This window comes from Thalassophryne amazonica, chromosome 8, assembly GCF_902500255.1.
Source record: "Thalassophryne amazonica chromosome 8, fThaAma1.1, whole genome shotgun sequence".
NCBI classification, from domain to species: Eukaryota; Metazoa; Chordata; class Actinopteri; order Batrachoidiformes; family Batrachoididae; genus Thalassophryne; species Thalassophryne amazonica.
Window position 1 is genome coordinate 3,105,856 of NC_047110.1, and position 17,116 is coordinate 3,122,971.

Here is a 17,116-nt window from a genome sequence, read left to right on the forward strand (position 1 = left end):
TAAAGAATTTATTTGGAAATTTTGGTGGAAAGTAAGTATTTGGTCACCCACAAACAAGATTTCTGGCTCTCACAGACCTGTAACTTCTTCTTTAAGAAGCTCTTCTGTCCTCCACCTGTTACCTGTATTAATGGCACCTGTTTGAACTTGTTATCTGTATAAAAGACACCTGTCCACAACCTCAAACAGTCAGAGTCCAAACTCAACCATGGCCAAGACCAAAGAGCTGTCGAAGGACACCAGGAAGAACATTGTAGATGTGCACCAGGCTGGGAAGAGTGAATCTACAATAGTCAAGCAGGTTAGTGTCAATAAATCAACTGTGGGAGCAATTGTAAGAAAATGGAAGACATACAAGACCATTGATAATCTCCCTCGATCTGGGGCTCCACGCAAGATGCCATCCTGTGGAGTCAAAATGATCATGAGAACGGTGAACAAAAATCCCAGAACTACACGGAGGGACCTGATGAATGACCTGCAGAGAGCTGGGACCAAAGTAACAAAGGCTACACACTACGCAGAGAGGGACTCAAATCCTGCAGTGCCAGGCGTGTCCCCCTGCTTAAGACAGTACATGTCCAGGCCCATCTGAAGTTTGCCAGAGAGCATATGGATGATCCAGAAGAGGATTTGGAGAATATCATGTGATCAGATGAAACCAAACTAGAACATTTTGGTAAAAACTCAACTCGTCATGTTTGGAGGAAGAAGAATGCTGAGTTGCATCCCAAGAACACCATATCTACTGTGAAGCATGGGGGTGGAAACTTCATGCTTTGGGGCTGTTTTTCTGCAAAGGGGACAGGACGACTGATCTGTGTTAAGGGAAGAATGAACGTGGCCATGTATCATGAGATTTTAAGCCAAAACCTCCTTCAATCAGTGAGAGCATTGAAGATGCAATGTGGCTGGGTCTTCCAGCATGACAATGATCCCAAACACACCGCTCGGACAATGAAGGAGTGGCTCCGTGAAAAGCATCCCAAGGTCCTGGAGTGGCCAAGCCAGTCTCCAGACCTCAACCCCATACAGAATTTGTTGAGGGAGTTGAAAGTCCGTGTTGCCCAGCGACAGCCCCAAAACATCACTGCTCTAGAGGAGATCTGCATGGAGGAATGGACCAAAATACCAGCTACAGTGTGTGCAAAGCTGGTGAAGACTTACAGGAAACGTTTGACCTCCATTTGATGTTCCATTTTTCCCTTTACCTCCCTTCCTGCCCCACCATCACACACCCCATCCCGGCCACCGCTCACGCCACCCCTTTCCCCTCCAGGTGCTGCGCGGTTTTTAGCTGTGGCAGGTCTCCGTTCCCCCCAAGCTAGCGGTGGCGAGACTCCAGTTGCAGCGGCCTTCACCCACGTTACCTCAATTCAGATGACGGACTGCTTCATGTTTAGTGCACATAAACAATGTCAAATGTATATGTGTTGTCTTTAATAATGAAGTGTGCCATTATTACGGTAAACAAGTAATAATTGTGGATTAATTGCTGTTTGTCTGAGGTAATTGGAGTGTAAACGTAATTGCCCTTTTTTGGGATCAATAAAGTTGTCTGAAGTCTGTCATTGCCAACAAAGATTATGTTACAAAGTACTGAGTTAAACTTTTGTTATTGACCAAATACTTATTTTCCACCATAATTTACAAATAAATTCTTTAAAAATCCTACAATGTGATTTCCTGGAATTTTTTTCTCATTTTGTCTCTTATAGTTGAAGTGTACCTATGATGAAAATTACAGACCGCTCTCATCTTTCTAAGTAGGGGAACTTGCGCAATCAGGGACTGACTGTCCCTGGGTCTGACTTAGTGTTTAGCTCAGATAAGATAATTATAGTGGGCAATTTTAACATCCACACAGATGCCTCAACACTGCATTTAATCTATTATTAGACTCTATTGGCTTTGCTCAAAAAGTAAATGAGTCCACCCACCACTTTAATCATATCTTAGATCTTGTTCTGACTTATGGTATGGAAATTGAAGACTTAACAGTATTCCCTGAAAACCCCTTTCTGTCTGATCATTTCTTAATAACATTTACATTTACTCTGATGGACTACCCAGCAGTGGGGAATAAGTTTCATTACAGTAGAAGTCTTTCAGAAAGTGCTGTAACTAGGTTTAAGGATATGATTCCTTCTTTATGTTCTCCAATGCCATATACCAACACAGGGCAGAGTAGCTACCTAAACTCTGTGAGTGAGATAGATTATCTCGTCAATAGTTTTATATCCTCTTTGAGGACAGCTTTGGATGCTGTAGATCCTCTGAAAAAGAAAGCCTTAAATCAGAAGTGCCTGACTCCGTGGTATAACTCACAAACTCGCAGCTTAAAGCAGCTAACCTGTAAGTTGGAGAGGAAATGGCATCTCAGTAATTTAGAAGATCTTCGCTTAGCCTGGAAAAAGAGTCTGTTGCTCTATAAAAAAGCCTTCCGTAAAGCTAGGACATCTTACTACTCATCACTAATTGAAGAAAATAAGAACAACCCCAGGTTTCTTTTCAGCACTGTAGCCAGGCTGACAAAGAGTCAGAGCTCTATTGAGTCGAGTATTCCTTTAACTAGTAATGACTTCATGACTTTCTTTGCTAATAAAATTTTAACTATTAGAGAAAAAATTACTCATAACCATCCCAAAGACATATCGTTCTCTTTGGCTGCTTTCAGTGATGCCGGTATTTGGTTAGACTCTTTCTCTCAGATTGTTCTGTCTGAGTTATTTTCATTAGTTACTTCCTCCAAACCATCAACATGTCTATTAGACCCCATTCCTACCAGGCTGCTCAAGGAAGCCCTACCATTAATTAATGCTTCGGTCTTAAATATGATCAATCTATCTTTATTAGTTGGCTATGTACCACAGGCTTTTAAGGTGGCAGTAATTAAACCATTACTTAAAAAGCCATCACTTGACCCAGCTATCTTAGCTAATTATAGGCCAATCTCCAACCTTCCTTTTCTCTCAAAAATTCTTGAAAGGGTAGTTGTAAAACAGCTAACTGATCATCTGCAGAGGAATGGTCTATTTGAAGAGTTTCAGTCAGGTTTTAGAATTCATCATAGTACAGAAACAGCATTAGTGAAGGTTACAAATGATCTTCTTATGGCCTCGGACAGTGGACTCATCTCTGTGCTTGTTCTGTTAGACCTCAGTGCTGCTTTTGATACTGTTGACCATAAAAATTTATTACAGAGATTAGAGCATGCCATAGGTATTAAAGGCACTGCGCTGCGGTGGTTTGAATCATATTTATCTAATAGATTATAATTTGTTCATGTAAATGGGGAATCTTCTTCACAGACTAAGGTTAATTATGGAGTTCCACAAGGTTCTGTGCTAGGACCAATTTTATTCACTTTATACATGCTTCCCTTAGGCAGTATTATTAGACAGCATAGCTTAAATTTTCATTGTTACGCAGATGATACCCAGCTTTATCTATCCATGAAGACAGAGGACACACACCAATTAGCTAAACTGCAGGATTGTCTTACAGACATAAAGACATGGATGACCTCTAATTTCCTGCTTTTAAACTCAGATAAAACTGAAGTTATTGTACTTGGCCCCACAAATCTTAGAAACATGGTGTCTAACCAGATCCTTACTCTGGATGGCATTACCCTGATCTCTAGTAATACTGTGAGAAATCTTAGAGTTATTTTTGATCAGGATATGTAATTCAAAGCGCATATTAAACAAATATGTAGGACTGCTTTTTTGCATTTACGCAATATCTCTAAAATTAGAAAGGTCTTGTCTCAGAGTGATGCTGAAAAACTAATTCATGCATTTATTTCCTCCAGGCTGGACTATTGTAATTCATTATTATCAGGTTGTCCTAAAAGTTCCCTGAAAAGCTTCGGTTAATTCAAAATGCTGCAGCTAGAGTACTGACAGGGACTAGAAGGAGAGAGCATATTTCACCCATATTGGCCTCTCTTCATTGGCTTCCTGTTAATTCTAGAATAGAATTTAAAATTCTTCTTCTTACTTATAAGGTTTTGAATAATCAGGTCCCATTTTATCTTAGGGACCTCATAGTACCATATCACCCCAATAGAGCGCTTCGCTCTCAGACTGCAGGCTTACTTGTAGTTCCTAGGGTTTTTAAGAGTAGAATGGGAGGCAGAGCCTTCAGCTTTCAGGCTCCTCTCCTGTGGAACCAGCTCCCAATTCAGATCAGGGAGACAGACACCCTCTCTACTTTTAAGATTAGGCTTAAAACTTTCCTTTTTGCTAAAGCTTATAGTTAGGGCTGGATCAGGTGACCCTGAACCATCCCTTAGTTATGCTGCTATAGACTTAGACTGCTGGGGGGTTCCCATGATGCACTGAGTGTTTCTTTCTCTTTTTGCTCCGTATGCACCACTCTGCATTTAATCATTAGTGATTGATCTCTGCTCCCCTCCACAGCATGTCTTTTTCCTGATTCTCTCCCTCAGCCCCAACCAGTCCCAGCAGAAGACTGCCCCTCCCTGAGCCTGGTTCTGCTGGAGGTTTCTTCCTGTTAAATGGGAGTTTTTCCTTCCCACTGTCGCCAAGTGCTTGCTCACAGGGGGTCGTTTTGACCGTTGGGGTTTTTCTGTAATTATTGTATGGCTTTGCCTTACAATATAAAGCGCCTTGGGGCAACTGTTTGTTGTGATTTGGTGCTATATAAATAAAATTGATTTGATTTGATTTGACTAAATACTTTTTACCCCACTGTATGGGAAAATTTCATACCAGTAATCAGCCAATCAGAGCGTGCTTAGCATCACAGACAGTATAATAATAATTTTTTTTTTTTTGGTTCCGTTGCTTTTGATGGTCTCTACAGCCGGAACGCAGCGGCATGCCATGCCGGTAATTTCAGTTTCTGTAACAGATACCACACCCATCTCTGGATGGAGCCGCACCTCAAACAGGGAAAAAAGAAAAAAAACAGAATCAAGCATCAGAAAGACAAATACTGTATAATTTGTCAGCATTAAACAACAAGAAAAACAGAAGAAATACTCAGGTGATCCAGTAGCCACTAGCCCTAAGCTTCACTAACAGACCCAGACTTTAGATAAAGTTGAGGTTGCGCTCCATTTAATAATAAAATTAATTTAAAAGAGTAAAACGCATAGTTCCATACTGTAACAGTATGCTAGCCATATGAAAGGGAAAATAAGTGCGTCTTAAGTCTGGATTTGAAAGTCTCCACCGAATCTGACTGTTTTATTGATGCAGGGAGATCATTCCACAGAACAGGGGCACGATAAGAGAAAGCTCTGTGACTCACAGACTTCTTATTCACCTTAGGGACACAAAGTAGTCCTGCACCCTGAAAACGTAAAGCCCGGGCCAGTACGTAAGGTTTAATTAGGTCAGCTAGGTAGGGAGGTGCCAGTCCATGAATAATTTTATAGGTTAAAATCTGAACCTTAAAATCTGATCTCACAGGGACAGGAAGCCAGTGAAGAGACACCAAAATGGGTGTAATGTGGTCAAATTTTCTGCTTCCTGTCAGAACTCAGCAGCAGCAGCAGCATTTTGAACCAATTGGAGAGCCCTAATGTTGGACTGCAGTAAACTAGAAAATAGAACATTGCAGTAGTCCAATCTAGAAGAGACAAACACATGAATCAGGGTGTCAGCATCAGCCAGAGACAGGATGGAGACAAATCTTCGCTATATTTCACAGGTGGAAGAAAGCAGTCCTCATAATATCTCTAATGTGGAGGTCAAAGGACAACGTAGGATCAAAAATTAGCCCAAGGTTCCTCACTTTGTCAGTGTGATGTATGACACATGAGCCTTGGCTGAGCGTTAACTGATCAAATTGATGCAGACTGGACCAAGAACCAACATTTCAGTCTTATCAGAGTTTAAAAGCAGGAGTTGCTAGACATCCAGCTTCTCACTGATGCAAGGCAATCTTCTAAGGATTTTATGTGGATGAGATGACCAGCAGTTATTGGCATGTATAACTGAGTATCATCAGCATAACAGTGAAAGGTAATCCCAAAGCGCCGCAATATATGCCCAAGGGGTGCTATATAAAGGGAGAAAAGCAGGGGGCCTAAGACGGGCCTCTGTGGAACCCCAAATTTCATGTCACTGGAGGTAGAGGTAGTGTTATTGTACAAAATACAGTGAGAAGATAAGAGATATACAGTCCTCTACAGCTGTAATATGTGACTAGAGGTTGGGTCCTTTTTGGAATATCATCATTTTTGTCAAGGCACCTTGCAGCCCTCCTTCTTCAGGGTGTTTGACTGACTGCACATCAGTGTGAAGCAACTAAAAGTCCTTTTCCTTTCCATGCAAATCCTTGGATGGTCCTGAATAGTCAGTCCTCTGGTTTTAAAGGTCCACTGCAGGTTGCAGAGAGTAAGAATAAATCCTACCAGTTTCTGATGACGCAACACAATGTCCAGCAGGAGGCGCTGTGTTCCAACACGATGTGCAGTTCAAGGGTTCCCTGGGAGGCTCGTCATCTTGTTTCTCACAAGCGGAATCCAATTCAGAGATTTAACTCAGATTTTTTGGTCCTTAATAGCCTACCATAGTAACACAATAATATGCAATAAATAGGTAGCTTCTAAAACCAATTTTTCAGCTTAATTAGTGCTTATTAAGGGGGCGCACTCGCCGTCATGGCAGTGGAGAAAAAGAAGAAAACATCAAAGCACTACATATCCACCACATTAACATAAAACAACATAAATCTGCTACCTCAGCTACACATTTCCATGAAATGACCAATAGATTATTGACTCGTTAAAGTACAAAAATAACTTTTAAATAGACTCTCTTTTCCGTTCGTTTTTCTCTCTCTTACGCAGCAGCTCCAAAATGCAACACACTTCTCCCTCCATTAATAGCACAGACCTGGTTGGCTGTAGCTAGTCACATGGGTTACGCTGTAATGTGACCTTTCAAAATAAGAGTCTAAACACGTTTCCTATAGCCATTTTTAATAATAAAATAAAATAACATGAATTTACTATTTTGTTTCTTAACCATTTAACAGTTTTAAACCCAGATTAAGTTTTATACCATGAATTATATTAATTAATCATGTTGGCCTATTTATTGTCTTCCAATTGTAATATATTTCCTTGTGGCTGTTTTTTACTAACAGGCTTTTATATTATGGAGGCTTTTATAAGCCAGTGTTACACGTGCATGTGCGCGGATCAAAGTTGTGCAAGTGTCAGGGGGCCTTTAAGCCCCTTTCACACCGCACCTGCTTCATGCGGCGTCATGACAACGCCAAGTTGATGCAACCTAACGCCACAATATCGTGAGGGACGCAAACGGCAACAAGAAACGGGCACAAAAATTTAAACGTTTACATTTTTTTGCTTCGAACATAGGATGCAGAAAGGAAGTAGTTTTCTCGCAAGTTGAGGAAACTTAATGGTACTTGAAACTTAATGGTACCTGATTGTCACAACCGCACAATATAACGCTGCCCTCTTTCTGATGTCTGATTCTGTTTTTTCTCTCTGTTTAAGGTGCAGCTCCATCCACAGATGGGTGTGGTATTTGTGCTGGAGACCCTCCTGGCCTGTGCACCAACAGCATTTCCTGTATATTCGTTTTGTGAATTGTTTCTGTAATTTGTCTGTATCATGGCCCGAGCAGAGGGTCACCCCTTTGAGTCTGGTCTGCTTGAGAGGCCACTGCTGCTCTTAGTCCAAGAGCCAGGGGCCATTTAATTGCGTAGAATGACAGGTTGTTTAATGGGTATTTTTGGAAAGGAGGAACCGAGGCACACTAAAAACAGGACTGCTTGCGTGTCTCAGCCGGGGTGTATAGTAGGAATTAACCCTTTTCTATTATTTTCCCGCACTTGCATTTATCGAAAAATAATGGGGTAGGGCAAATTAAAACCTCAGTATCTCCATAAGTATTAGGGTTAGAAAAAAGTTCTATACACCAAAATGTTTGTTTTAATGTAGACTTTTGTTCAAAATACATACATAAATTGACCTACTTTGGAGGTCAGTAGGGGTCGAAAGGTCACCTGAGAGACGGTCAGCCCAAATCCTCACCCAAATTTTGTTTTGGCCAGATTTTGAATGGAAATTCTCATGAATATTTACAAATTGGTCACCATTGGACAGGGTGAACGGCCTGACGGGGAGACAGCAGACCCCAAACCCCCATGGAGTCAAACCATTATTGATGACAACATGGATTATAATTCGGACTCCAGCATGTCCACCACCGGTTCCTTCTCTCACAGCAGTGATCTGTACACTCTGCAGGACATCAACAGTTTTCTTGATGATTCATTTGGTAAATCAGTGAAAGATTATTTTCCCGACACGGACAAATTTGTTAAATCTGTTAAAGTGTTGAGGAGGCTCGTTGGTCTGGACCTGCTGGATGAGAAGAAGTGGTACAGACTCAGGAAACACATCACTGCTTTGGGGAAGGAATCTCTGTCCAAGCGGGGGCGAGGTCGCAGGGGTCGTAAATCCACCAGATAGAGTCTGAGTGTGTCTCACCGGGTGTTCTATCTTCTCTGTCTGTCTTTCTCTCTCTTCTCTCTCCACTCAGTCCACATGCAGCATCTGAAGGTGGGCTCTTTGAACAAAAGGGGTTACATGTGTTGTTCCTGCAGGAGACTCACTCTGACACAGATAATGAAGTGGACTGGGCTCGGTGGTGGAGGGGACCTTTTTATCAGAGTCATGGCTCCAACATCAGTGCTGGAGGGACGGTTCTGTTTTCTCCTCATTTTAACTTCACTATTTTATCCACCACTGAGATTGGCAAAACTCAGGTTCTGGTTTTGTGTCAACAATACACTTCCTATTCTACAGCTAGGGTCAAGGTAGCCATGGCAACACTCAAGAAGGACATTATGTACATTCAGGCCAACCTACATGCAGCTGGGGGTCCTAACCAGCACAGCCTGCTGCGGGGGAAGAGGGCGGAGCTGGGTGCCCTGTTACATGAGAGGGTGAAAGGGGCGATGGTGAGGGCTCACTTTGTAAACATCAAGGACATGGATGCACCCAGTTCCTTCTTCTTCAATCTGGAGAAGAAGACCTCTCATCAGAAGGTGATGATCTGTCTTTGCCTTCCTGATGGACGGGTGACGAGTGATTCAGTGGAGATGCGGAGACATGCTATGGACTTCTACTCTGCTCTCTACAGTGCTGTGGACTGTGACGGGGCCTGCTTGGCTGACCTTCTGAGAGATCTCCCCTGGCTGGTGGCCTCTGAGCGAGAGGCCTTGGACTCCCCCATCATACTGGATGAACCGACAATGGCGGTGTGGCAGATTGCATCTGGGAAAGCTCCCGGGATCGACGGACTCCCAGTGGATTTTTATGGATGTGTTGCATTGCAGCGGGCTGCTTGCCCACTTTCACGGTTTTTGTCACAAATCAGTTGGACATCGATGGGTTACAAGACAGCTTACAGCTCTATGAGACAGGAACCTCTGCAAGAGTAAACTGGGAGAAGAGTGAGGCTGTCCTGATGGGGAGGTGGCAGGAAGGGGCTGCTCCCTGTCTGCCACATGGTCTGAGGTGGGCAGTGGAGGGTTTGAAGATTCTGGTTGTTTTTCTGGGGACAGATGGTTACCAGCAGAGGAATTGGGAGGGCTTGATGGACAAGGTGTGTGCCAGACTGTCCAAATGGAAATGGTTTCTGCCCCAGATGTCCCATAGGGGGCGGGTTCTGGTCGCCAATAACTTGGTTGCTTCGATGCTGTGGCACAAACTGTCTGTTCTCCCTCTACCACAGGGCCTAATCGAGCAGTTGCAACGGTTCTGGTGGACTTTTTCTGGTCAGGCCATCACTGGATCAGGGCTCCCGTGCTGTACATGCCACTTCATGAAGAAGGACAGGGGCTGGTGGACATTTCTTCTCAGGTGTTGACCTTCAGATTGCAGAATGTTGAGAGACTGTTGTACACCTCTGGATTGAGCTGACAGGATATGGTAGGTGTCCTGCTGAGGAAGGAGGCAGGTCTTGGATATGACAAACATCTTTTCCTCCTACATCCTGTACCAGTCAGTTTTCCAGGCATGGCAGGTCCTTAATGTGCGCTGGGACAGTGTAGGCACACCTGGGATGTGGCTATTTGAGGAGCCTCTTTTCTTCAATGACTTTGTTAGCTCACCCTGGTTGTCCTCTGCAGCTCTGCAGTCCCAGCTGAGGGAGGCGGTGTGCACCAAATTGGGCCATCTACTGCGCACGTCTGTTTTGAGGTTGACAGAGTTTGCGGGAGTTTGGTCCTCCAGGATGTTGCTCAGGTCTCTGCCTCTCTCTGTCTCTTTCTCTGTCTGGGTCTGTGTCTCTCTCTCTGTCTCTTTCTGTCTGGGTCTCTGTCTGGGTCTCTCTCTCTGTCTCTGCCTCTGTCTGTGTCTCTTTCTGTGTGTGTCTCTCTCTCTGTCTGTGTCTCTGTCTCTCTCTGTGTCTGTGTGGGTCTCTGTCTCTCTCTCTCTGGTAATACTTGCAGAGAGCTAACGGAGTCATGAGCTCTGTGGACAGAGGTTTTTTTTTGCCAATGCCAATATTTTTGTAGCAGATTGAAGGGCCACGTCTTCAGGGTTTTGGTGCTTCCTGTCTAACTGTATGGCTGAAAGACTTGGATGCTAACCCGTGACCTAAGGTAATGTCTAGGTGTCTGTGAATGATTCTTGGGTACCACAGGATTGACTTTGTGCCACGAGTGGTTACTTCAGATGACGACAATCACTTTCATGGTGAGGGAATATCAGATGGGACATTTTGATGATCTGCTTTGGTGTTGAGGATCCCAGTGTCCAACCAGGACACCAGGCGGTTCCATGGTGTGGAGGATGCAGTGATGTTCCCTGTGACCTGTTTATGAAGTGTACATTATAAATTATCATTTGTCTCATTTTTGTTCTGTTTGTTTGTGAAACCACTTGGTCAAAAATGTCTGATTTGAGGAGACTTGAGCACAAAGAAAGATCTACCACCAGGTGAGCCACGTCAAAGCTTCACAACTTCCACAGGTGGAACTACTGAGAGTCCATTTCTATTGGCTGCATAATGATTTGTCACAGCGTGCTGCGGTCAAAGTTGAATTTGATTTAACTTTGACCATGCACACCATGCGCACTGTGTATACCATGCGCACCGTGCACACCGCGCACACTGTGGAACACCGATGGTACCTGCTGCTTTGCTCGGTTGGGCCTTCTGTGCCACCCATTGAAAAGCGTTGAAATGGTGCGCTGCACTTTGCATATTCTGTGAAAGACTCTTCACACAATAACCGCTAATTAACAAAATATTATTGATGACTAAACAAAAATGACTTCCGAACTGCAGCGATTCTTCACTACCATTTCAGGTCACAGAAAACCATGATGTCAGAGGGCCTGGAGCTGAATGATGACATCAGCATACTTCCTTTCCATGAGGTGGAAACCCCCAGGGAAGAGGATGCACACTGCCCCCTGCCATTCAGGTCAGTAACTGCATGTTCCTGAGTAAGATGTGGAGGTTACGTGTTTGGAAGTGATGCTCCCGTACTTGGCCTCTCTGTAACTCTGTGTGTGTGCATATGACCAAGATATTGATCAGCACCTCATCGGGTTTTGATCCAACCTGGTAGGTACACTGGGCCTGTGGGTGCACAGAAGTGCTTTGATTTTTGTTTGTTTGTTTGTTTCAGTCAACAATCGAAGGCAAAGTTCAAGCTCGCTTTACTCGCCCCATGCTAATGTTTAGGAAATGACCAGTTTTATGGAAATGGCAAATTGCATGAAGGATCTTCTGGTCCCACTGCTCTGAGATGTGGGTCTGCTCCACCAGCTTCATGCTTCTTTAACTTTCAGTTGACTAAAAAGACTAAAAGTGTCTCTAGTGTAGTGTATTTATTTATTAGAGGCTCCACACGGGGAACCAAAAGATGTAACCATTTAGTTAAATCGAGATCAGCTCACACCGGAGCACCATAAGAGGCTAGTGAATAAGTGGTTAAACTAATAAATAATGAACAATTTACGGTTTAATACTTATTATTTAATTATTACTTGGGGCACCACTTATTTATAGCATAGGTACTTTAATTTAAACATTCATTAATTAATCAGTCTCAATTTAATTAAATCAGTCTCAATTAATCAGTCTCTGATCTGAAACTCTGAATTCACAATACGATTAACCAAGGGTTTCCTTCTGAACAACACAAAATGAACCACAGCAAAAATATTTACAATTTCTTTACAATTATATAGAAATGAACAGTTTACTGGCATTTTTGTGCACAGTGATTGAATAAGTTCAATGACGGAAACAATTTTCTTACTCACTCATGAGACGTTGAAAAAGAGAGATAAAGCTTAAAGACTTTAAGTGAATAAATCTGATTAGAATTTAATGATGAAATTTGAAGCCAATTATTAAGAAAAATATTAAACAAACATATAAATATGTTTAAAACTAAGCCACTTTGTATCCATTGACAGCAAACCCTTTTTCTGGAACCTTTAAGTGGGTCACTTAGCTGGTCTGTCGAGGAGATGGTTCGGAGGGATCCGTCCGTCCGTCATGCTCACTTGGGTCAAGGGGTTAACTCAGCGGTCTCCCTAGGTGATCCCAGAGGCTTGCATCGGCTTTACTGAAAGGATGGCTGATGGTTTGAAATTAGCACCGTCGTCAGCTTGCAGGAACCCAGAGGCAGAAGGTGTTTGTTGAAAATGGTTTCTGGTAGCTTTTAAAAAGTTTGTTGGAGCCAGATTAAAAATCTTTGTGAATTTAGGAAAAAGTTAAAACTTTAAAAGCATTGAAAAACAAAATAGCCGACAGAAAAGGAGAATCGCTTTTCTGTAAATTCGCTATTAATTTGAAAAGTTCAGCTCGGACGTTCTCTTAAAAATTCAAAAGACTTGACACACCTTAAAGCATCAGGTTAAAACTTTGTTAAAATATTCAAAAATGAACAAAGAATCAATGCCACGTGGTAGCCTTAGCTTAGCTTAGCAATGGGGCCTTGGCTCATGAAAAAAAATTAAGCGTTTAAGAAAGGAAGAGAGAGAGAGGAGAGCAGGAAGAAGAGCGGCCGAGAGAGTGCGGCAAGACTGTTCTAACTTTTTACAGGGGACTAACATCACAAAACTCCACCCATTTAGGGTGTGTGATCTCACAGAAACCTCATGTGGTCACAGTGCAGACACAAATGATTCAGTTATGTAAACACATTAACTATTTTGTTATACTATTGTTCTAAGACACTCGAATGGATACACATTATTAATATTCAGACACATCCTTTGGATAAACCAGAATATTTCACCATCAACATTGATAATGTAGAAAGATCACACTTAAACGCATATCAGTTACAAGGAGCATATGTCAATAAAATGGAATGATTATATGCAAAGCATTTTGTTTGATTAATCAATACCAACATTCGAACTTTTTAGATATATGAATCAAAGAATACTGATGCAATTCTTTTATTTTAACAGAATGTCTTAAAGATAATAGCTGTTATCAAGATGTTAAAGCATTTTAAAGATACTTATCAATGATTAATGTCTTTGATTCTGTTTTTATACATACGAGGGCTGTCAATAAAGTTACGGTCCTTTTTATTTTTTTCAAAAACTATATGGATTTCATTCATATGTTTTTACGTCAGACATGCTTGAACCCTCGTGCGCATGCGTGAGTTTTTCCACGCCTGTCGGTGACGTCATTCGCCTGTGAGCACTCCTTGTGGGAGGAGTCGTCCAGCCCCTCGTCAGAATTCCTTTGTTGCTGAGAAGTTGCTGAGAGACTGGCGCGTTGTTTGATCAAAATTTTTTCTAAACCTGTGAGACACATCGAAGTGGACACGGTTCGAAAAATTAAGCTTGTTTTCAGTGAAAATTTTAACGGCTGATGAGAGATTTTGAGGTGATTCTGTCGCTTTAAGGACTTCCCACGGTGCGAGACGTCGCGCAGCGCTCTCAGGCGGCGTCATCAGCCTGTTCAAGCTGAAAACCTCCACATTTCAGGCTCTATTGATCCAGGACGTCGTGAGAGAACAGAGAAGTTTCAGAAGAAGTCGGTTTCAGCATTTTATCCGGATATTCCACTGTTAAAGGAGATTTTTTTAATGAAAGACGTGCGGACGGGTCCGCGCGTCGGGACGCAGCCGCCGCGACGCTCCACCACAGGAAAAACACCTCCGTTGAAAGCCTTAAGGACAAGTTGGAACATGTCCAGCCTGTTAAACAATTTCTCATATACTCACTCCACTGAAAGCCATCAAAAGCCACCTGGATTTTACAAATGGTTATCAACACGGAGGTGTTTTTCCTGTGCCGCCGCACCGCGTCGGCTGCGTCCCGACGCGCGGATCCGTCCGCACGTCTTTCATTAAAAAAATCTCCTTTAACAGTGGAATATCCGGATAAAATGCTGAAACCGACTTCTTCTGAAACTTCTCTGTTCTCTCACGACGTCCGACGTCTCGCTCCGTGAAAAGTCCTTAAAGCAACAGAATCACCTCAAAATCTCTCATCAGCTGTTAAAATTTTCACTGAAAACCAGCTTAATTTTTCGAACCGTGTCCACTTCGATGTGTCTCACAGGTTTAGAAAAAATTTTGATCAAACAACGCGCCAGTCTCTCAGCAACTTCTCAGACAAAGGAATTCCGACGAGGGGCTGGACGACTCCTCACACAAGGAGTGCTCACAGGCGAATGACGTCACCGACAGGCATGGAAAAACTCACGCATGCGCACGAGGGTTCAAGCATGTCTGATGTAAAAACATATGAATGAAATCCATATAGTTTTTGAAAAAAATAAAAAGGACCGTTACTTTATTGACAGCCCTCGTATATACAAGGTCTATTAGAAAAGTATCCTACCTTTTTATTTAAAAAAAAAATATATGGATTTGATTCATATGTTTTTACATCAACCAAGCTTAAACCTTCGTGCGCATGCGTGAGTTTTTCCACGCCTGTCGGTGACATCATTCGCCTGTGAGCACGCCTTGTGGGAGGAGTGGTCCCGCCCCCTCGTCGGATTTTCATTGTCTGAGAAGTTGCTGAGAGACTGGCGGTGTCCTCCTCAAAATGTTTTCCAAAACTGTGAGGCACATCCGAGTGGACACCATTCGACAAATTAAGCTGGTTTTCGGTGAAAATTTTAACGGCTGATGAGAGATTTTGGATTGTTTCTATCGCTGTAAGGACTTCCCACGGAGCGGGACGTCGCGCAGCGCTCCGAGGCGACGTCGTCATCCTGTTTCAAGCTGAAAACCTCCAAATTTAAGCCTCTGTTGACCCAGGACGTCGTGCGAGAACAGAGAAGAGGTTAGGATCAGCAGTTTATCCGGACATTCCACTGTTAAAGGAGATTTTTTTAATGAAAGACGTGCGGACGTATTGGTGTGTCGGCTCGCAGCCGGCGCAGCGCGCCCGCCACAAGAAAAACACCTCCGTGTTGATAACCATTTGTAAAATCCAGGCGGCTTTTGGTGGCTTTCAGTTGAGTGAGTATCTGAGAAATTGTTTAACAGCAGGGCATGTTCCAGCTTGTCCTTAAGGCTTCCAACGGAGGTGTTTTTCCTGTGGCGGGCTCGCTGCGCCGGCTGCGACGTCGCCTCGGAGCGCTGCATGACGTTCCGTTCCATGGGAAGTCCTTACAGCGATAGAAACAATCCAAAATCTCTCATCAGCCGTTAAATTTTTCACCGAAAACCAGCTTAATTTGTCAAATGGTGTCTACTCGGATGTGCCTCACAGTTTTGGAAAACATTTTGATGAAGCACAGCGCCAGTCTCTCAGCAACTTCTCACACAAAGGAATTCCGACGAGGGGGCTGGACCACTCCTCCCACAAGGCGTGCTCACAGGCGAATGACGTCACCGACAAAAACTATTGCATGCCCACGAGGGTTCAAGCTTGGCTGATGTAATCACACGTGATTCAAATCCATATGTTTTTTTAAAAAAATAATAAGGTCGGATACTTTTCTAATAGACCTCGTATGTGTGATTTCACTTAATATTACTTTCCTAGTTAATCAAAGAACGGTTCATCTGTAAAATGACCTTTTGCTTACATGAAAACTGTGATAAGAATGTGAGCCTTGTTTTTGCTGAGCACAGATGTACATTTTAATCAACAGGTCGGCCTTGAACAGAGAACAACGCAGCTTGTACACTAGCCCAAGGTTGGCGCTGTTATGTTTCATTTCTGAGAACAATTACTATCTGTCTGAGTAGACCATGAGGTGCCTTCAATATGAATTGACTCAAGAAACGCAGCTGTGCTTTGTATATTGTTTTTGTAATATGTCTGTGTGCAACTTGTTTCAATAAATTCAGGAAGTAAGTGGGCGGGCCCTTCAGAGCTGTCTGACGGACAGTGACAAGGATCACATCCACCAGCTGTCCCTGATTCAGGAAAGAAATTCAGTGTTTCCGTGTGGTTATTCTCTGTGTTAATTGAGTTGTTCTCTCTCACTAGGCTCAACTCTGACACAAGACAAAGTTTTATGGCCCTGTGTTGTGGAAGGGATATCGTCTTGCAGTCTTGAGAGGGTCTGGCCTTGGTGTGAGGCCATAAAAGTGGGTTCTTCGGGCTTGGACAATTTCAGATTCTGACGTGAAGCCATTATAATGTCATGTAATTCATAGTGACCGAAATTTAACCATTAAAAAGGCAAGGGCTCCCCTTTGAAGAACTTTGAATTACAGTTTTGTTTTGCTGTGAATCCCACTGTTGGCCCATGGGGGATGTCTCCAAGCTTATCTGAAGATCTCCAGATGACATAGGAACTTCTCAACTGAGATGGAAAACAGTTTTTGTCTGCAAGTTCAAAACTCAGGTTTTTGTTGGGACAGCATTAATGTTGTGTGGGCCACTGTGAGCCTCTCGTCCGGGTATCACCCGCAGACCAATGGACAGGCAGAACGGGCCAATCAGGAATTGGAGCAAGCCCTGCGCTGTGTGACGTCCGCACACCCGACGGCCTGGAGTGAACATCTGGCCTGGATCGAGTATGCGCATAACAACCCGGTGTCCTCTGCCACCGGCCTCTCCCCATTTGAGGTGTGTTTGGGGTATCAGCCCCCGTTGTTTCCCGTGGTGGAGGGAGAGGTCGGTGTGCCCTCGGTCCAGGCC

General features: G+C 43.3%; 1 protein-coding gene across 2 annotated transcripts in view; it reads left to right on the forward strand.

The window, feature by feature from the left end:
* The window catches only part of LOC117515209 (GRAM domain-containing protein 2A), a 143,099-nt gene that overhangs the window by 11,059 nt on the left and 114,924 nt on the right, over window positions 1-17,116 (forward strand). For both annotated transcript variants that reach the window (XM_034175684.1, XM_034175685.1), the window contains exon 2: window positions 11,335-11,451. In XM_034175684.1, the coding sequence (XP_034031575.1) occupies window positions 11,348-11,451 (104 nt within the window). In that variant the 5' untranslated portion in view covers window positions 11,335-11,347. The remainder of the gene's footprint in view (window positions 1-11,334; window positions 11,452-17,116) is intronic.